Here is a 21,903-nt window from a genome sequence, read left to right on the forward strand (position 1 = left end):
TACACTCACACACAGAGACACATACACAGATAGCTGCACACACACACAAGTAAATGAACAAATGAAAGACAAAGCCCTCAAGTTTATGCCACAGCACAGAAAGCAAGAGACATCAGATCACACGGGCGACACAGATTTCCAAACAGAACAGTATCTGTAGGGGCCATCTAGGCCACAAAGGATGAAACCAGACAGTGTGGCATGGAACAGCAGAAATGGAGCAATGAAGCACCTCATCTTTATAATGTGCACTTCTACTCTGGATACTTGGAACTCAAAGGTCAAAGGTACAAGGCAGGAATAGAAAAGTCCCAGTCAGCTGGAAGTCCTAGCGAGCTGACCAGATGGGTGCAGCCGCACCACTCTCAGGCAACCTGGAAGAGTGAGGATGAGCATGTGCTAGCCCACCGTACACACCAAGGACCGACTGTGTGACACCATGCTGGTCGCTGCAACTTAACAACCAAGACAACAGCTAGAGAACAGAGAGAGACAGAGAGAGAGTCTGCTGCTGTGTGACTCTTTCGTTCTCTTTGCCTAAGCATGTCTGCACCTCACAGAACATCTTGGAGCCTGCTGGTATGGTTCTTGCAATCACCTCCTCACCTGTGCTTGCTGTTGCTCATCCAGAAATTCCCCCTGTGAGATGAACACACATAATTGCTCTCTCTCCTCAGAGCACCAAGATCACCCTGTTGCTTACTCACCAAGCTCCTTATGCTTTCTTTGGCTCTATTACCTCCAGAAAATGCTTCCAAGTAACCTCTCCATTAACTTCTCAGTTTGTTTTTCCAAGTCAGATCTCTAATCAATAAAATCATGTTTGGCTTGATTGTCAAACTGAAACATCAACAATGTAGAACTGGAAGCGGTGTAAACACTAAGCATTCAGGACTAAGGTGTATCACAATTAAGAAGAATACTGTAAGATCTATGCATGAGAATAAATCTACAGATTAAAACCAAGGCTCACACTGAAGACCTGGTTTGAAGGTCAACTTCTTTGGCTTGGTTCAAATTAACAAACATTTACTCCGTACTCCTTGAAGACCGTACATAATGCTAAACAGCACACAAAATTAAACAAGATCCATACCTGAACTCTCTACAGAGGAGAGGAACAATGAGGCGCTTAAAGGAGTCGTCCAGTGAATTATGTAAGATCTTCATCAACTCTGGACGTGCAAAGCCACGTGGCCTCCACCTACAAGAAGGAAAAACTCAGGACAACACTGAAGGGACAGAGAGCAGGAAAAGACATCTGGAAGAGGGGAGCTGAGGAGCAGGTAGAGCCTTTATAACATTATCTGGAAGGAGGGGCTGTCCTGAGGCTTGGTGTCTGAAAGGGATTATGTGACATGTGGAGGGGAGATTTTGAGGGGGAGATGGTCATTTTGTTTATGGGTTCTTGTTTTGACTTTTTGAAACAGGGTCTCTGTCTGTCTGTCTCTCTCTCTCTCTCTCCCTCCCTCCCTCCCTCCCTCCCTTCCTCTCCCTCTCCCCCTCTCCCCCCCTCACACTCACTACAGGACCTAGAATTCACTACACAAACTACATTTGCTGTGACTGTCCTCACCACAGTATTATTAGTAAAGGCTAAACATCAAAGACATCGCAAAGATAGCAAAACCTCCTTAACTGCACCCCCTTCCCCAAATCCACACGTGGAAGCCCTAGGCGCTAGCATCTAGGCGAGGCATCTATAGAAGGGCTTTGGAGAGCATCCACATACACTAGAGCCTGCTGTCCCCCTATACTCTCTGTGACATGACAGAATGACATACAGGACTTAACTGTGTGCTCCTTGATCTTCTACTTCCACACCTCTAAGACCGTGAAACATTAATTTTTGTTGTTCCCGGCCCCCAGTCTACAGTGTCCTATGTCTGTGACAGCTTTTCCCATCTCCTTATCTTGTCTATGAAGCGTCAACAGAGACTGTATAGAGGAGAACCTGTCAAATCCTGTTTCTAGCATCTCCTTTTCTTGGTAGCAAACTTTGACTTAAATCTTACATGACAAAAACCCAGTGTACTTCAGTTCAGGGCAGGGGAGGGGAAAAAGGAAAAAGAAAAAAGAAAAGATGAGCTATCAGGAACAGCCGCAGCCCAGAGGCTCCAGGTTTCCCTTCACACCCAGCATGTCTGCCCTTGCCTTTCAAAGCCTTCTTCCACTAACAAAGCATGGATGGTTTTTAATACAGCTGATGCTCCTAAGATGAGCCCCTCTCCACAGCTTAAATGCACATGAAACCTCGGCAGACACACGTTAAAGATCACATAATAGCAAATAGCTGAATCCCTCCCGAAGGGTGTTAGGGCAGCAATGTATAGGTTTGTTTTCCAGTTCAAACAAATGTGCTTCTAGGCAAGGCATAGGCAACATCATTCTTCCCACCCAAACCTCCGTTACTCCCTCAGTCCTCCCTTCAGGAGGGGAGGAAGGAAGTGGGCTGGAATCAGACACGAAAGCCCATGTTATTTAAACCTAGAAGGTTCCCAATGCACTTAGATATCAAGCACTTTTGCCTCCCCACTTTGCACACTGCTTTGCAGGGTGTGGGACCTTCGGGAAATGGGGCCTGGCTGGAGAGAGGGGGTCACGTGGTATATTCTGGACCTTTGCACCTTCCCATGCTCCTTGCCTACTCTCACCACATCCTGGTCTGAGGCTGTGAGACTAGCTACTGCTCCCTGGCCACCATATGAAATGGTTCTGTCCTGATGGATTGACAATCTCTGGAACCATACCCCAAGTAAGCCACTCCTCTCTTCAGTTGTTCCTGCTGAATGTTTTGGTCACAGTGATACAAACTGCAGCATAGCCGGGCGTGGTGGTGCACGCCTTTAATCCCAGCACTCGGGAGGCAGAGGCAGGCGGATTTCTGAGTTCGAGGCCAGTCTGGTCTACAAAGTGAGTTCCAGGACAGCCAGAGCTATACAGAGAAACCCTGTCTGGAAAAACCAAAAAAAAAGAAAAGAAAACAACAACAACAACAAAGTGCAGCATACTGCTTTCAGGGAGACAAATGTTTTATTGAGGCATGGTTGTATAGACTTGCTATCCCAACACAAGTGAGCTTTGGGGCAAGAAGATTAGCTCAAGGGCAGTCTCAGTTACACAGTGAGCCCCCTGGACTACATGGGATCCTGTCCCAAAATAAAATAAACACATGTTCAATATATACCAAAAACAAAAAACAAAAAACAAAACCCCAGAAATCAAAAAAGATGAACACATAGACCACCCAAAGCATGGATGAGAGCAGTGCAGTGTACGAGCTAGCAGCAGGATCTGAGCCACGCAGCTGCTTTAGCTATATCTACACAGGTTCATAATGCTGGGGCATCCAAGTGGCAACATCAATTCAGAAAGACAACACTAAAAATATGGCAGTGCCCAGCTCATGAAGGGTCTCATATGTCACACAACGGAGGCTGGCTAATTGGAAGAACATAGTTCTGGGTCCTACGACAACATGCCAGGAAAACAGTGCTTAGACACAAAAAGTCTAAAGGAGTGGTGTCCTTTTTAATGTATACATCCAATGTCAGATGTCTACTAGAATGGGTTCCCTTTAAGCTCCAAAGTTTCACCACTGTTTTCAAAAAAGCTAGAAATTATTATCTGTCCTCTTAAAACTGCACCCTCTGGTGTAACTTTTAAGTCATAAGATGTTCCGGTAGCTTAGAGCACTCTGCTCTTCTCCCTGTGAAGAAATTGTGGGTGTGTTTATATTATAGATACACATCACATTGTTTACACGTGCTCAGCTCACCAGGCTCAGTCCTGCAGAGAACAGCTGTCTGTATTCCAAGCACTGTACAAACTCCTTTTAATTCCTTCTACAACAATTCTGCCCCTTTACTGTCTTCCTGGGATCTAGTTACAGCACTTAGCAAACTAAGGTTCTGAAATCGCACGGGGAACTCAGTCATATCCCTTATGGCATCCTTAGACAATGCAATATGTTTGATTATAGGATGCATTTCAGTGTAACTTCTTGTGACACAACAGGTACATACCTCTGAAAAACCTTTATGTCTTCACTAACCCCAAATTTCACAACACAAAATACTCCCTATAAGAGATTCATTCAATAAAGTATATAATGAAAACAGGAATCATAAAACTTGAAATACTGGGGGCTAGAGAGATGGCTCAGCAGTTAAGAGCACTGACTGCTCTTCCAGAGGTCCTGAGTTCAAATCCCAGCAACCACATGGTGGCTCACAATCATCTATAATGAGATCTGACGCCCTCTTCTGGTTGTGTCTGAAGACAACTACAGTGTACTTACATATAATAAATAAATAAAATCTTAAAACAGACAAACAAACTTCTAATACTGTAAGGTCGAGGCAGGAAAGACTGGCAATAACTGAAAAGGCCCATGCCCCAAACTGCGTATTTTTGACAAGAAAATTCTTTGTTGAGCCATTGTATAGAGAAATAGCCTCCACTCTGGCAAAGAAATATGTTTTTCTTACTTCTCCGAGGTAAGACAATGGCGAGCTCTCTTCAGCTAGCCTTCATGGCTCTACACTTACACGACTAGCTACAGGAGACAGTTTCCCTTAAACTTGTTTCTCCACAAGGCAGACACACAACTCTGCAAATTCAAAATGGACCTGCTGCCAAACAATCCAAGTCATGAGTTGGATGCACTAAAAGCACTCCCTCACACACGTTCTTATTTAAAGAACACAGAAACGTGGATTACTGGACCCTCAGTGTCTGACAAGCTCAGGGTCCTCTTCATCTCTATCTTTGTGAACAAGAAACATGTCCAACAGAGGAAGTGTTCCACTGCTGGGCTAGGCCTACATATCACTTTTAATACACAGTCAATCCTTGCCAGTGTAATTAACTTAATAACAAGATTTCAGTTAACCCATTCATACCATAATTATATAGTATGCAACATTTTTATTTTGTGACGGTAAAGAGTGTCATCTTCTAGTTTGTTCAAGTCATACAAATGTGTCAACTCTTTGGCCCAGCCAATCTATCAGTCATTTAATCAGATACTGTCTAAATTCTGCCCCTGTAGAGTGTTTAATTCTATTTACAACTTCCCACCATTAGCACCTGAGTCTAAACTACCATCATCTCTTGCCTCCATACTTGATTCTTTCTAAATAACTCTCTACTGCAGTAAATATGATCTCCAAAACTGGCCCTGCTAAGTAGAACAAAACCAATTCTTTAACACAGGAAAACTGAAATAACTGTATTGCATCTGATCACAATCAAATAAAGTTACCTATCAACAGCAATAGAAACCGCAGAAAGGATACAGAATCCTAAAGACTAAACAACATATTACTGAATAACTGAAATCAAAATACAAGAAATCAAAAAGGTAAATAAAAAGATTCCTAGCACCAAATAAAAAGGAAAACACAGCACAGCAAAATCTTTCATGTCTGGATCAAAAATCTATGACTAAGGTGGCCACAGACTTCGGAGAAGAGCCTAATACTGTTATATTAAACAGCTATGATGTTAAACTGCCTTTCACTCAAGTGTTGCTTCTAACTCTGGTCAGATAGATTCTGTTGCAGTGGCTATGAGCGCTCAGCTACAGGTGAATCAACTCTGTTGACTTCTCAGCCCCATGCAAGGATCATGGAAGAGCGCAGCAAAGCGGGCAGAGAGGAGTAAAGCTGGGAGCTGGGGAACTGGGAGATGCTGACTTCTAGACATGCCATGGTTGATGCACATCAGCTCTCATCGCTGTGGTCACTGCACAGAATCAAGACAGCCACAACCCTAGCATGAAAGGAGGATGGTCCCCAACCTTGGCGGAGCTACTGGAGGTTGATGTTGTAAGGGGGAGGTAGTCACTCTCCTTTGAGGATGTCTCTGGTAGGCTGTCCATACACCAGTGGATGGTCCCACACCCATGTTCATATAAGAAGCACAAATTTGGCTCAGAGGGTTACTAATAACAATAACAGAAAAAGGAAGTAATGGAATTGGGAAGGAAATGGAGAAGGGGACACTAGGGGAAACTAAAGGAAGATAATAATGGGTGGATATAATCAAAATAAATTCTATAAAATTATCATCAAATAAAATATTATTTAAAAATAAAAATAATAATTATACAGAAAGCATAAAGCCTATTGGAGCTGGGGTTCAGGCTTTCAGACTTCCTGAAAAGCCCACTAGGGTTTACTTAAACTTCTACAGCACCATTCAACTGTGAATTCTCTTGGGAATTCTTTTTCTTTTCTTGCAGTTACCTTTTCTCTTCCTGCTCCTTTAGCTTTGTGCTTAAAAAGCAAAAGGACTTTTCAAATCCATAATAATTATAAAACTACAACCATATACATGTTTTGTCAATAGCCAGTTTATAAAGCACATGACTACACTGAAGTAAATGCCCTCTCCTCACAGACAGTCATCATTAATAATCTCTTATCCCCTTCACAGACATTTTCTATTTAAGTCTATGTCTCAAGCATACTTATTTTTTTAAATATTAACTTATTAGACAGTAAAATGTAACTTTTGGGAGTTGGTAATCTCCTACTAGGGCTCAAACTCAGACAACAAGTGCCATCAATGACTGCGCAATTTCTCTACCCCATACTTAGGTTTCTAATGTAAAAAGAAAATAATAATATTGTCACTTGCTTTTTAACATAACATATATCTTATACATTAGTTGGTATTTTAGAAAGCAAATTCTATGGCCAGCCAACAAGCAGACCTGTTCTGTATACACCACCGACAGAATTCGTTCTTTACTCCATCAGAAATGTTGACTTTGACGGTCAGGATCTTCAAATTCTCTCCTCGGTTAATGGCCAGAATCTGACAGAAACATACGACAAAGACGGATAGTCAATAAAGCAATGATAAACTTAAGGAGTTCATATTTATGAAACAAATCAAGCACCTCTCTAGCCAAGAACAGGATTGTTTTATTATTTACAAAGGAATGTATTAAAAACAGTTTGTTTATACTTTCTTCAAGTTACACGTCTTTCTCACAAAGAAAATTCTAACGGGGCTGGGGAAATGGTCAGTTAGAAAAGTGTTTACCACACGAGTGTGAGAACCTAAGTTAGGACCCCCCACGCCTACATAGAGGCAGGGGATGGAGGTTTGTGCCTGTAATGACAGCACCAGGGCAGCAAAAATAGGCAGCATCCCAGAGCTTACTGGTCAGCCAGCCTAGCCAAATCCATCAGCTCCATGTTCTGTGAAAGACCTTATTTCAAAAACTAAGATGAGAAGCTAGAGAGATGGCTCAGGGGTTAAGAGCATTTGCTACTCTTTTAGGACTAGAGTTGGGTTCCCAACACCCATGTCAGGCAGCTCACAACTGCCTCTGACTCTAGCTCCAAGGGAGTCTACTGCCATCATCAAGCAAACACAGGAGAATGCATGCACACACTCTCTTAAACCCATTGATCCATTGAATTATGTCAATTGACTAAAAGAGCTCATGATCGCCTTAATAGACTCAGAAACATAAAGTCTAGCAGCCCTTCCTGAACAAAATACTCAACAAACTCAGAGCTGAAGGTACTGCTTTTATACATGAGAAATCAGAGCTTGAGGCAGAAACGGAAGCTAGAGCTAGGTAGTAGGATACAGCAGAATTACTACAGAGAGTAACAGCAAAGAAGAAAGACTGAAAACAGCATAGGAAGTCAATCAGTGGGTCAACAGACAAGAACAAGGGTGCAAAGGCTGAGGGGTAAAGTCAGGACCTCACTAAGGACTAGTCTGCAAAAGAACAAAGCCAAGGGGAGGTGGATCAGAGAACTTGGCAGACAACAGTGACCCAGCGGGGCTTCCCCAGAGCCTCTTGTCACAAAGTCCATCTATCTACTGAGGTTCATATGTTCACCCAGTTACATAGAGGTCGAAAAGCAGAGCTCACTACTGTGGGACCATGAAAGGTAGATTGGTCCCCAGTTGAGCTAAGGCTCAAAGACCAGAAGACCCTGAAGGGATAGTAGATGCTTTGCCTGTTTCCAGACACCAGCCCCGTCACTAGCCACAGCCCCCCATAGATTTATCTAAGGGCGACACCCCAAGCCCCTCCACAGTAGAGGATGTGACCTGTGGTCACATAGGCTCAAGACAGGTCTCCATTTTAATGAGGTACCTAGAGGCCTGGAAGGCTTAGCCAATAAGATTTCCTTCCCAGGCATTTCTCCCTATAAAAGGTATTTAATTTCAGACTCATCCTGAGAAGTGGGGTATGAGTTTACTGATTCACTTTCCACCATGACAATAAATGCCTCAAAACCATGGACTGCCTCCTTTCGTTGGGATCCACCATGGGAAGCCACAGAGAAGGCCTCTGTCTATGCCATCTAGTCTCCCTTAGAAGGCCTCTCTGTGCTCCCAACCACAACCAAGCCAAGCTCAAGCCCACTACCACTGACAAGCTAAGGACTCCCCCACGGGACCTGGGGCTCCTTCCATTTTCCTCCCAGCCCCAGGCTAGATTCAGCCTGTGGGCCCCAACTTCATTCTCAGCTCGGCTTCCATTGGCTCTTGGATGACCAAGAGCCTGAGAACCAGACAGCCCCAGCCTTGTTGAAGGCTCGAGAACCCCTGAGCCAGCTCTAGCTGAGGCAGGTGGATGACCCATAATCCTACACACTACCACATACTAGATGAGGTGATCATGAGCTCTTTTAGTCAATTGACATAATCCAATGTATCAATGGATTTTAGAGAGTGTGTCCATGCATTCTCATGTGCTTGCTTGATGGCTAGAAAGCTATCTGCTATCCAGCAGTACCCCTCTGGCACACACAAACATAAAAAGCTCTTAAAACACAGGAGTAATTTTCAAAGAAACATTCTAAACCACTCTATTTTGTCAGGCTTGAGAAGCCTGGATCAATCACAAGTTTAAATCCAATCACTCAATTTTTCTTAAATTCAAGTACTCAGATATGACATTTGTAACATAAAATACTATTTAAATTCTCTCTGTCTCTGTCTCTGTCTCTGTCTCTGTCTCTGTCTCTGTCTCTCTCTCTCACACACACACACACACACACAGAGGGTATAAAATTAGATGACAAGATCATTTCTGCAAAATGAATTTTAGTAAATTTATATAGTCAATGGAACATTTTTAGATATACTGTGTATGTGTCTATGTCTGTCTGTCTATATTTCTCTCTCTCTCTCTCTCTCTCTCTCTCTCTCTCTCTCTCTCTCTCTCTCTCTCCCTCTGTGTGTGTGTGTGTGTGTGTGTGTGTGTGTGTGTGTGTGTGTGTATGTGTATGTGTGTTACTGAGGACTGAAAGCCAGTGCCTCCTATACTCTCTACAACCCCTTACCAGAACTACACCCTCAGCCCTCAACTGCGGATAGTACTGCAAATCACTGTTTTAGTATCTTATATTTGTAGTCTATAACTAGGTAAATACAGCTCCCTTGTGCCTAAACTTTTAAAAATTACTGAAATTATCTGTTTCATCACCTATGACAAATCTAGTGCACAAAGAATTACCATAAGCAATTTTAGACATAATAAGGAAATGTGGTAGGGGAGGGGCCTAGAAATCACTTATAGCTCTTATAGAAGACCAGAGTTTGGGTCCCAGCACCTACATGGAGGCTCATAACCATCAAACTCTAGTTCCAAAGAATCTTGTGCCTTCCTCTGGCCTCTGTGGGCACCAGGCAAGTCAAGTGGTGCATATATATATGTGCAGACTGTCTTAGTTAGGGTTTTACTGCTGTGATCAGACACCATGACCAAGGCAAGTCTTATAAAGGACAATATTTAATTGGGGCTGGCTTACAGGTTCAGAGGTTCAGTCCATTATCATCAAGGTGAGAGCATGGCAGGCTAGTTAAATCTCATGCTGCACAGTACACAGCCTATGAAAACATTTAGTAAAAGGCATAAATATGTACTTAGGTAGATAACCTGAAAGAGAAAATTAGAAGGCTGACATACAATGGCTATGGTTCATAAAACCAAATGAGACCATACCTACTCTACTCTAAAATGGACTACTGTTGTCTTGGGAACGGTCTGTGTTCACACCTAAGCGCAATGGAAGCAGGGTCTAACATATGTCATCAGCCAAAAGGAAGTCATGCGGGCTATCAGAGTCAGCTCTGTTAAATTTTTAAGTGTCAGTAACTCTTCTGGGCCTTCAGTTCTCCATTTGGGAAATCAGGGAACTATGACAACATTTTACAAATGTTATACAGACTAGTCGACTGGCCTAAGTTCTTACTAAAGCATCACCATTGTCACTGTCAGCACGCAGGGCCTTCTTACCTGGTGATGGTGGATGGTTCTTATGTTGCAGGAGAAATTCTGGTAAAGCTGAAACTTATCAACTTCTTTCTCATTTACTTTTTTTGAGGACACTTTTGCAAGAGATGACTGGATACAAATGTATCTATGTTTACACCTGGTCAGATACACAAATATTAAAAAAGAAACAAGCATTTATTTGTGAGTGTTTTACATTTTACAAATTTATATAAAAAGGATAAAAATAACTTAAGCTATTACCAAATTTGGCTAATGATGCCCATCACCTTTAATCTCAGCACAGGGAAACTTTTGTGAGTTTGGGGACAGCATGATCTACACAGAGAAATCCTGTCTCAAAACAAGCAACCATACTAGTGTATACTCTGAAGATCAATTTATATGTCAACATAAACCATCCAAAACAGCTGAGATCAGGTAGTATCTACCCTCACAGAAGGCTGAAATGATAGATGGTAATCAGACCAATCATCCGGTCACCCTTCTCTAAGCAGGTCAAGAAGGCAGAGCTCCAGGCACCCTGCTTAGAATCCAATTAAAACATCTTTAACTATTTTAAATATTAGGGTTCAATTGTTTGATCACAGAATTGTACTTCAAAAAAAAAAGCCTGAAAACCAAATTTTAAATAAACACTGGTTTAGCACTAACAACACTTAATAGCATAAGTCCCACAAAGAAGAAAGCTAAAAGAAAAGCTACTTACAAGCCCCGAATAAAGTCGAGCGTATCTTTGTCTTTAGCAATCATGTCTGCTAAAATATGTTGTACTCCTGTTTCGATATCGTTGAGCTCAGAAAGGCCTTTAGAAGGGTAGAGGGAGACCAGAATCAGATGTAAGATTGACTGTAAGGCCTATAATTAAACAAATTAAACTAAATTCCAGTTCATAAATTCTTACATTAGCAGACTTAGGAGAGAAAGGCATCATGGGAGTGACTTGCTTCCATGTTCATAGAAATGATATCCAGAAGCAATGCTGCAGGCCCTTTCCTAACAGGCTGAGAAATGGTGAAAATGCAGCTTTGGGCTCATCTGGTCGACTCTTGGCCCCACCACTCAACAATCCTAGGACCTAGAACAGGTTATTTGCCTTCCCTGCCTCAGTTTCCCATAAATATAGAGTAATCATTATCTCCCAGATGTGGCTACAAAGATTAAATGCTGTAAGAACCAAGTCTGAATCAATCATATCCCAAGATATGTAATTTTATGGGACATAAAATTTTGCCCTTTCAAGTGATTTCATTAATATTGCTATTTGAGCATGAGGCATTACCACGTTCTAAGTGACCCATAAAATCTCAAAGATAACACTAGACATTCATCTTGATGAAACCATCTACAGGCAGTACATGAAATAGAAAGCCTTTTTCTATCCTCTTTGTATAAATTTTTAAAATGTAAAGCACTCTCCACTGGCAGTTTACAGTCCTGACTGCCCCAGCATGGCTCTGTGGTATCTATCGCCTCATGCGCTCACAGACAGCATCTGCCTGGTGCTCTTCCATTTCTCTCATCTGCAGTTTGGTTTTGCTGATTTACATCAAGGCTTTAACTATAGAAGCACTGAGTGTCATATGGCTATCTTTCCATGAACAAAGTTTCCATGAGTAAAAGGTACAAAACCAGTGAGAACAGTGCAACAGACTTCTTTGGGCACAATAAATAAAGCTAAAAATACTTGGTGTGCTATAATAACTTCTGGTAACTACTGAAACAGTACTCTATTTTAAAGAAATCGGGATCAAAATGAGTAGAAATTCTATTTCCATCTTAAAAGACCTTGAGTGACAAGCTACCTTTACAAACAGAAACCTGCATGTGTTAAAGATGTCTACAATGTCTACAATGTCTGCAGTGTCTATGCATTCCTGAGCTACTAGATGAGCCACAAGCTAGGAAAACTATCCACTCTGCACTAACACCTGGAGCCCCAAGCACCTCAGAGCAGCATTGCAGGGAGACATTACAACAACAGGCTGAGAACTCAGTAGTAAAAGTGGCTTACAATGAAAACCGTTACTGAAAGCGGTGAACAAAAAGGTACAAGTTTGCTACAACAAAGGGACTTTGGAAACCCTCAGCACACTGGAGAACACCATTTGAAAGTCTTATACACTCAGTGAATGTTTATAATTAAAATTACACTCGTCTAAGGGCTGCCCTTGGTCAAAAATGCAGATGCTTTGATGACAGGAGCATCACAGATGATTCTGACAAAGCTTTTTAAAACCTCTGCTAGGGAGAGTCACTGCCTGAGTTGCCTCTCCTCGTGGTAGCGGGTCTCAGCAGGAGGGAGATATGACCAGAGTCACGTGGGGAGCCTTTTCTCATAGTGCATAGCTGCGTGCTCTAGCCAGAACGACCAGAAGATGTCCACATGTCTGACAAAGCTCCACTCCTAGTTGCTTCAGGCTTACTACAGGCTTCACTTCAGGCTTACTACAGCCTGCAAAGTAGAGAGAAGGAAAATCAAAGCAGAGAAGCCGATAATAAGATCTCCATAGTGACAGAGCTGGAAATGCTCTGCAGTAACAGCTGTGCCTGTTGAGGAATACTGACATTCCAATGTCTCTTTATACTCTCTCTGTACGTAGGCCTCCTCACAGCACAGAGCCCTCAGGCCCTCCGCAGTACAGGGATGCCCAGGCCCCAGACAAAGCCCATCCCTGGTATAGAATAGGTTTTCATTTCAGTCAAATTCTTAGTGTGTAGCGAGCAAGAAATGTCTTCTACTGAAGAAAAACTATATATGTCTGGTTTCTAAAATATTTCTAGGAAGAATGATGGGAATGATTAAAATACTTCTTTAGAAAAATCCCACAGTAATAGAACTCAAAGTGATCATGTGTATGTGTAGAGCACAAAAAGTGAAAGGAAATAAGAAAGAAGAAACATCTCAAACAAAGTTTTAAAAGCAGAATGTGGTAGTCAGAAGAGAAATGCCCCCCATAGGCTCAGGCATTTGAATGTTTGGTGCCCAGTTAGTGGCCTTGCTGAAAGGCCACTCACTGGGACAAGTGCTGCGAGTTCAAAGCCTCACCCTGCAGCCAGTCTGCTCTGTGCTTCACACTTATGGCTGGCTGCTGCTGAGGCCATGCCTGCTCCGGCCACACCTCTCTGTCAGGATGGACTCCCATCCCTCTGGAACTGTATGCTAAAATGAACTCTTTCTCCTAGAAGTGGCTTTTGTTCAGAAAAGTCCTGACACACAGTACAGAGTTAACTGGAATTCACCATAATTCTCTGTATTTGTGATTAGAATCAACAAGTGAGTGAAGCCCAGACTAAGTCCTGCGGGGTCTGTGTTAGTCACATGACCTGAAGTGTCAAAGCCTGCTGTCAACCATCATGTATCCTGTGTCACCGTATGTGACCGTCAGAAGGGGATGGTCAGGGTTACCCCGCAGACCAGCGCTGCCTTCAACCATGGCCCTCCTGAGAAGTATCTTTTGCAGTGGGCTAAAGCTCGTGGAGCCGCACAGCTAACAGAAGTGCTGAGAGTGAGTAGGCCCTGCATTGTCTATCACAGACTTCAGAGAACAGAGAAAGGCGTGGAAAGAGCATGAGAGAGAGAAGACAAAGAGGAGTTCTGTGAAATGCTGAGTGGGGGACAAGTCATGGCCACTGCACTCGTGAATTCCCTGCAACTGTGGTTACCCACACAAGCTCAAGCCAAGAAGGCCAGTCAGTATTCCAGCAGGCAGCAGTAATGGACACAGTGAGACCCACACACACAAAACAAAAATAATAACAAAAAAACAACACCCAAAGGAGACATGAGGAATGATGGTGGGTTTGAGGACAGCCATGCTGAGGGTTCCCAGAGGAGTGAGGGGGACATGGGGTAGATATAATCACAGTATATACGGCTAAGCCTGTCAGAGGAAAGAACTTTTTAGGAGATACAGGTATCGAGACCTGTTTAGTAGGAATGTAATATACCTAGGAACCAAGGAGACCACTGTACCAAAGAAGACAGGAAATGGAAGGCAAAGAATCAACCATAAGGAACAACAGGCAGCACACCTCCTTGCAGCTAGTCTCCACAGCAGACACAGTCCAGCCCCAGCAGTGAATCTCAAGGCTACTAGGGCTCATCTGTCATTAAAATATGAAATGCTTTCTGCAAAAGCAATACAGATCTGCTGAAGGAAATGCATACACAGGACTCTGGGTCCAGTCCCCAGAACACTGCCAAGAAAGAAGATAAATGGACTTTGTAAGGCTGCAACTGAATAGACCATAGTATAACAATCAAAATAAAACCTTAAATGCTGTAAATCACTGAAAGTATAACTATAAATAAGTATTAAAAACTAAGCAAATATGGATTATATTCATTTCAATCCATCTCTAACTTCAAATAATTCTTTACATTACTGTCCTTTCCCAAACATATTAAAATGTATGTCTGTGAACAGATAGTTTGCAGTTTACAGACACAAATACTCAGTTTTTAAAAACACAAATTCAACTGGCTAGAATATGGCTAGTGCACCATATTCCTCCATAGTTAAATACACAGCATAGATTTTTGTTATCACAGACTGCCCCCTGTTGATAAGTACATCTCCCAGTTTGAAGAATCAACAGAAAGTCAAAAAAAAAAAAAAAAAAAAAACAGGGATGGAGAAACATGGGTGTAAGTTGGAGCTGACCTATAGCTGGACAGGCTACAAAGCCAGAGCATCTAATGTGCAGATGAGGACTACAGCCTATTACACAGCATACTGGGATTTGTTAAGAGAGTAACACAGGTGCTCTTACCACCAAAGAAGAAAAGGCAGCTGTGTGAAATGACAGTCATATTAATTTGACTTCAGGTCAATGTTGTCTGACCAATTAAACTTCATTAAATTCATTAAAATTCATTAAATAATGCTTGTATATCTAGACAATGTCTATATTAATATATACAATTACTAAAACATAAAAGAATCAATGGTTTTTTTGAGAAATAAGCTTAAAGATGAGGCAAGAAAACTGCAAGTTCAAGTCCAGGCTGAAGAGTAAGGCTCCAGAGAATAATAATCTTTTAAACCTTTCTCCTGTGCCCTGTCTCATTCTCTCTCACACAAAGGACAGAATACATTTGGAAGCAAATTTTAGAAAAAGCCCCCTTATTACATAGGAAAAAGTGTTAAGAGCAGAAGCCAATTTGTTCTTTGTGTATGCCAGAAGTATTAAGATTCTTTTTGAAGAGAAAATCTAAGTTATATGGTTTTTAAAAGGCAGAAATAAAATAAAAGCTTTGAAAGATAATAGAATTTTTATAACCTTGGGGTATAGAGGGATATCATTTAAAAGTAAAATCATCAATTATCGGGGCTGGTGAGATGGCTCAGCGGTTAAGAGCACCAACTGCTCTTCCAAAGGTCCTGAGTTCAAATCCCAGCAACCACATGATGGCTCACAACCATCTGTAACAAAAATCTAATGCCCTCTTCTGGAGTGTCTGAAGACAGCTACAGTGTACACACATATAATAAATGAATAAATAAATAAATAAATAAATCTTTAAAAAAAACATCAACTATCTTAAAAGATTAATAAGTTAATAAAAACGCCCTGAGACCTTCTATTTACTGAAGATGGCATTAAGAAAGCCCAAGTAGGAAGTGCATGTTGTGAACACAGGTCTTAGAGACACGTGTAAATAGAGAAAGAGAAACAGCAGAGAGTGGGGAAGTCACCAGAAGCAGGAGGTTGGCCAGGACCCGTGTGTGCGAGTCATCTGTTCTTCATCTGCAGTTGACAGACAGTTGTACAACCACTGGTGAAGCCAGGCCGGGTGGAGGCAATGAGTGGAGCCAGGCATGTGCATCTAAAAGCAGAGCAGCAGCAGGCCGCCCTCTCCTGGAAGCCAGTACCTTTAACATCAGGCTTGATGTAGGACAGCAGGTTGAGCTGCCCCGGGTTCTCCAGCAGGGTCCGCGCTGCTCCTTCGAGTCCCAACTGTTTTGCTCTCTGGGCTTTGGTGCCCTTGCTCCCCATTTTATACGGAGCAGTCTAGGAAAAAAGGCAGAGAATATATCACAGGAGTCTGTTTTACAAAGTCAAAATCAAAACAGGGACGCAGGACTAGGACATACTGAAACACCATAAGCATCTTTCTCTGGATTGTCCTGTGCCCTCAGAGATGAACTCTATCAGACTACAGGGGTGCTTTGTGTTACGGCTTTATCTTCATCATTTTCTATGTGCTCAGTTCATTCTCTGCTGGCATTTACTCATCTCTAAAACTCACCATCTCAACTCCAAAGTCCTCAAACAAGCAACCCCCTGTTAAAGTCAAAGTTGTTTCATGCAATACAATACTTCTTCTTCCTCCTCCTCTTCTTTCTCTTCCTCCTCCTCGTCTTCTCTCTCCTCCCTCCCCCTTCTCCTCCTCTTCCTCTTCTTCTTCTCTCTCCTCCTTCTCCCTCCTCCTCTTCTTCCTACTCTTCTTCTTCTCTCTCTCCTTCTCCCTCTTCCTCCTTCTCTCCAACCGTTCCTTCCCCACTTCCCTTCGCAACTCTTCCACCTGCTGGCCTGCTGGCTTCTCTTCCCACATAGCCTGCTGAAGTATTATGTTGAAGGTCCACAGCACTTCCCTAATGATAATGATTTTCAGTCTGGATCTTGCCCAAACCCCCTGCTACAATTACTATTCATCACCTCACTCACAAACCTTCTTCTCCCTGATCCACTTATGTCACCTCCAGATTCTCTTCAGCGTTCTCTGATGATTTTTCTCAATATGGACTCTAGATTCTGACTTTTATTTCAAAAGTTGCTGGTTCCCAGCGGCCATACTGACCTGCTAGTCCATAATCCCTTCCGAAAGTGAATTCTTCCAGTCTCATAGCTTCTAACATAAGCCTATCAAAGAATCCATGAGGGGCTGCTGGCTTCTGTGAATACCAAGTCCCTTACAGAAAATAGCCTGGTGCTTCCATACAACCCATGCACTGCTTCCTATAAACTTAAATCATCTCTAGATCACTTATAATAAAGACAATGTACGAGGTATGTGAATGCTTCTTAGGTTATATTATTTAGGGAGGGTAACTTTAAAAGTATGCACCTGTTCAATACAGACATGTTTTCTACCTATGGCTGGTGAAGCACACAGATGTCAAACCAACAAGTAACCAGAGTGCCAACTGTTCTAGTTACAGGCTGAAGACATTCATGTGTAGGTCTCCAGTTCTGCCATCGCCCCTGCACTCCACACTTGAATAATCTANTCTTCTTCTTCCTTAACTGGAAAGTCCTGAGGGCAAGGACTATTGACTACAATGCCCTTATGTGCAAACCCAAGTTCCTAGCACACAGACTAAAAGATAAAATCACCAGCGAATTAATTAACAGTGGCTGGTGGCTTAACTTTTTACGTCTTAGTCTTCCTCAGTGATAAAAAGAGACCCCAAATCATAAGCACTCAGGCATCCCACTGAGAGACGCAGTTCCTTACCACATGCTCTAGTTCCTCGAACGTTTTACAGTTCAACAAGGCTTGCAGCAAGCACTCCGACATTTTCCCCTCCTTCTTAATTTTCTGGATTCTACTATGAACCTTCTTGGCAACATCCCTGAAATTAAAAACTTACATAATATATACAGTATCTATGTCCAACCTTTCTTCTCAAGGCTAGCTCACACTTACAAAAACATAGCAGGGAAAAGAAAAGGGAACTGCTTGATTTTTGACCAATTTGACAGTAGATTCACCCCAAATACATTAGTATGCATTTCCAAGAAAGAAGAATCTATAACCTACAATAAAGCCATCAGGGTCAAGTAGTTAACACTGATCCATCACTGTCTTCTCCCTCACAGACCTGAGCAACAGTGCTGGCAACAACCTCTGTGGATTCTCTCCAGAAGGTGGGTAGCTGTCAGATGCAGTCTCTCTGGCTGAAGCAATGTTCCAGGTGTTCCTAGACTTTCAAAGTCTCAGTACTCTGAAATGCTTCCTACCAGTTACTTTGTCATGTCTTCAAGTCTGGCCTCCCAGGAAATGTTTCCTTACAGTTAAACCCTGGGGCCTGCTGATGGGGATCCAAGCTAGTGACACTGCTCTTCTTACTGCAGCTCACTGACAGAGAGGCAAAGGGTTCCAGGGCAGCCTGTTACTGAGAGAACATCACCACTTGAGGAAGTGACACTGGTTTCTGACATCAGCACTTCCTCCCTTGTAACTAGCGTGTTTTGTGGGGGGAGCCTTTGAGACGCTCATTCCTCAATAAGCTTCCGACGTATGCGCTGATTTACTCCTTTCACCATAGACTTTGGTTTCTTATTTTTATTTAGTGGTTACAATCCACCACTGTGACATATTTTAATGCCCAAATTATCACCTGCTTGGCCAGAAGTAACCCTTTCAAACTAAGTGGTGAGAGCTTCTGACAAGGCACCCCAGCTCACCTTTGACCTTCCATCCTGAGCACTAACATCCAAGACTGGCCACCAGGAAGCACCTGACCTCTACTGCACTCACTGACGCTGCAGCAAGGCTGCTCAGGTAAGCACACTCAGCACATGGGACTGCTTCTGAAGACTATTCTCTACTGACAAAGATCTAGGGTTCAGACATGACTCTAGGAATCAATGCAGATGAGTCAGTGCACAGCTGGGCAAGAGGAGGGGCAGGCGGGCACAGCAGTTCTAGCTTTCAACAGTTATTTTTCATTATGGGTGTGCAATCCTGCTGTCTGTGTCATACGTGCCATCTTATCTCATCACCTGTTCTTATTTACAAAATCTGCCCAGCAATGGCACTGATACAGGTAACATGAAGGAGGATTATGTATACATTCATACATGTATTAAGGAGAAGCATGTATACGTTAATCCAAGGCTCTCGACTTCAGGTCTCTGCTGCTTTGATTTCCCTACAATGATGGGCAATAACCTGGAATTGAAAGCAAAGTAAGTTCTTTCTCCCTTCAGTCGCTTTTGTTGGATCATTTATCACAGCAATAGGAGAAGAGACCAAGCTAAAATCACCGAGAGTACAGTATGGCATCATTTCCTTCATGATCACATGGCTGACCAGGAGCAGTGTAAGAGTCATATAGCATCCTGCTTGCCCATGAAAAAAAAAAACACATAATAAAATAAAAACTCTAAATATTCAAAAAACAAAACTCAAAATATTCACAGGGCAGTGGTGGCACACGCCTTTAATCCCAGCGCCTGGGAGACAGAGGCAGGCAGATTTCTGAGTTCGAGGTCAGCCTGGTCTTTAGAGTGAGTTCCAGGACAGCCAGGGCTACACAGAGAAACCCTGTCTCAAAAAAAAAAACAAAAAACAAACAAACAAACAAACAAACAAAAACCCCAAAATCAAAACAAAACAAATCCTCAAAATATTCAAAGTAGAGTTTAAATGCTTGCGGACTTGACTATCATGAAGCTGCAAAACTAAGTCACTCCACTGTATGTTGAAGACCATCTATACTGGCAAGAACCCTCCATCTGGGGACTGTTGAGCAGTAAGAGGACAATGTTATACAAGCTTATGCAAGCTGTTGAAGACTTAGACCAGCATTTTTAGCTTACTAAAATGTTGGCAGTCCTGATCCTGCCATTATATCTAACCATTCCAATGAAAAAAAAAAAAGATGGTCAAGACCAATAGATACATGATCAAGTTAAGCATGTAGCAGAGGGAGGCCATGCCCTAATATAGCAGACAGACCTGACTCTCTCTGGCAGAAGAGGACGGCACTCAGATGACAACAATGAAAAGACACAAAGCACCAAAACTATGCAAACAGCCACTCATTCGTGTCCTTGTTTCACGTCAAGAGACCACAGCTTGTTTCCTACATGACATCCATCCCTGCTCAGGTTTCTTACCGTAGCTCATCTAGGGTTTGACGAACTTCTCTTAAGAAATCAGCATCAAGGTTATTAATGAGCTCTTTACGATAGCGTACAATGAAGGGGATTGTGTTGTCATCATTAAAGAGGCGTATGATGTTGGCACAAACCCAAGGTTCAATATTAGTTCTCTCAGATAAAACCTGCAAAGAAAGATACATGATTCAAAATACTGATGCCTATAATCCCAACACTTTGAAGGCTGAAACAGGAGGACTACCATGAGTCTGAAGCCAGCCTGGGCTATGAAATAATATCCTATCGAAAATTATCATCATCAACTGATTAAGAAAATCGGGCCAAAATATCAGATAGAATTGTTTCAAAACAACAGATGCAGTAAATGGCTAAACTCTCTCCAGGCTTGGCTCTTCTCCACATTACCACCAGACCCATAGACAATTATTTAGGACAGTCTCCCAGACAACGAATGGTTATCTCAACCCTGCATTTGTAAAATGAGGTTCCTGTCAAACTCATCCTCCAATCTCCTCATGTACTACCTATTCAAATAGTAACTCAAACTAAAAAAGCCATCTACCTCCAATTCTCAAGTCTGATCAACTCCAATTACAAAATATGTCTTTACTCTCTTCCGTTCTCCCATCCCCACAGCAAGCCTCGTTCTAGCCTACACCACTGAGGCCTTTAGCTACCCTCCTTGCAGATGCTCCAATCTCATCTATTCCTATTTCCATAAGGAGCACTATGAATATTCCTTTCAAAATGTATACAAGATCATGTAATTTAATTGGTCAAAACCTTCACTAATATGCCATGGCACCTGGAATCCAAACTCTGTTAGTCATAAATAAGAGTTAGCAGCATTGGAAGCAATTGAGGGCTGGTATTAGAGCCACCTTCCATTTACCTTGCATACAACTTTCCCTCCTGGCTAAAAGAACAGAATACCTCTGGCCCTGGGAAATATGATATTCTCATCTGCTCCAAAGATTAGACCATACTTTTGTTACTGTTCTTCTTCTGAGGGAAGCTAACTCAACTAGCCCTGTCAATCATCTGGCAGGAATCTGCCCCCCAAATCCCTAGGAAAGTTGGGATGCCTGAAAACATGGGCAGAGATGGAGGAATAATGATCTCCTTAAGAAGACAACATACTTACGCCCTCTTGAAAGCCCCGACCCTGATGGACTAACTTGCAGACCTTCCTGCTAAGCATTTTTTGAGTTCTGAAAGCATAACTTTTCCTTTCTTTCTATGTCTTTTTCCAAAACCCTAGGCAAGCCAGGCGTGGTGGCACACACCTTTAATCCCAGCACTTGGGAGGCAGAAGCAGGTGGATTTCTGAGTTTGAGGCCAGCCTGGTCTATAGAGTGAGTTTCAGGACAGCCAGGGCTACACAGAGAAACCCTGTCTTGAAAAACAAACAAACAAACAAACAAACAAACAAACAAACCCCAAATCCCTAGGCATATTGCCCCAGTCTACACATCTTTCCTTGCTAATCTGGGCTTTTTCACATACTCTCTGAAGCTCCCCACATCCTTCAGCCCTGAGCTGCATGCCAGTCTTCACATGTTTTCCAAGTCCCAGGGATGAGGAGCAGCTCAGTGGTAAAGTGTCTGCTGAGTACACACAAGGCCCTGGGTCTAAGTCTCGGCAGCACAGATAATCAATAAAGTAAATACCAACTCTCTCTCCAGAAAGCTAACTGGGAAAGAAGTCAGTCAAAATCTGATCTCCCACTGCTCCAGTTCTGCTGCTGCGTCAACCCGTACACGCTG

The 21,903-nt window shown here is 42.5% G+C and overlaps 1 protein-coding gene across 4 annotated transcripts in view; it reads right to left on the reverse strand.

Moving 5' to 3' along the window:
• Srbd1 (S1 RNA binding domain 1) overlaps positions 1 to 21,903 on the reverse strand; it is a 165,060-nt gene that overhangs the window by 129,551 nt on the left and 13,606 nt on the right. For all 4 annotated transcript variants that reach the window (XM_029471564.1, XM_021186295.1, XM_029471562.1 and 1 more), the window contains exons 5-11: positions 20,135 to 20,301; positions 17,745 to 17,862; positions 16,159 to 16,297; positions 10,989 to 11,085; positions 10,283 to 10,418; positions 6,722 to 6,825; positions 1,097 to 1,204 (exon numbers count right to left, since the gene is read on the reverse strand). In XM_029471564.1, the coding sequence (XP_029327424.1) occupies positions 1,097 to 1,204; positions 6,722 to 6,825; positions 10,283 to 10,418; positions 10,989 to 11,085; positions 16,159 to 16,297; positions 17,745 to 17,862; positions 20,135 to 20,301 (869 nt within the window). The remainder of the gene's footprint in view (positions 1 to 1,096; positions 1,205 to 6,721; positions 6,826 to 10,282; positions 10,419 to 10,988; positions 11,086 to 16,158; positions 16,298 to 17,744; positions 17,863 to 20,134; positions 20,302 to 21,903) is intronic.

This window comes from Mus caroli, chromosome 17, assembly GCF_900094665.2.
Source record: "Mus caroli chromosome 17, CAROLI_EIJ_v1.1, whole genome shotgun sequence".
In the NCBI taxonomy this organism is placed as follows: Eukaryota; Metazoa; Chordata; class Mammalia; order Rodentia; family Muridae; genus Mus; species Mus caroli.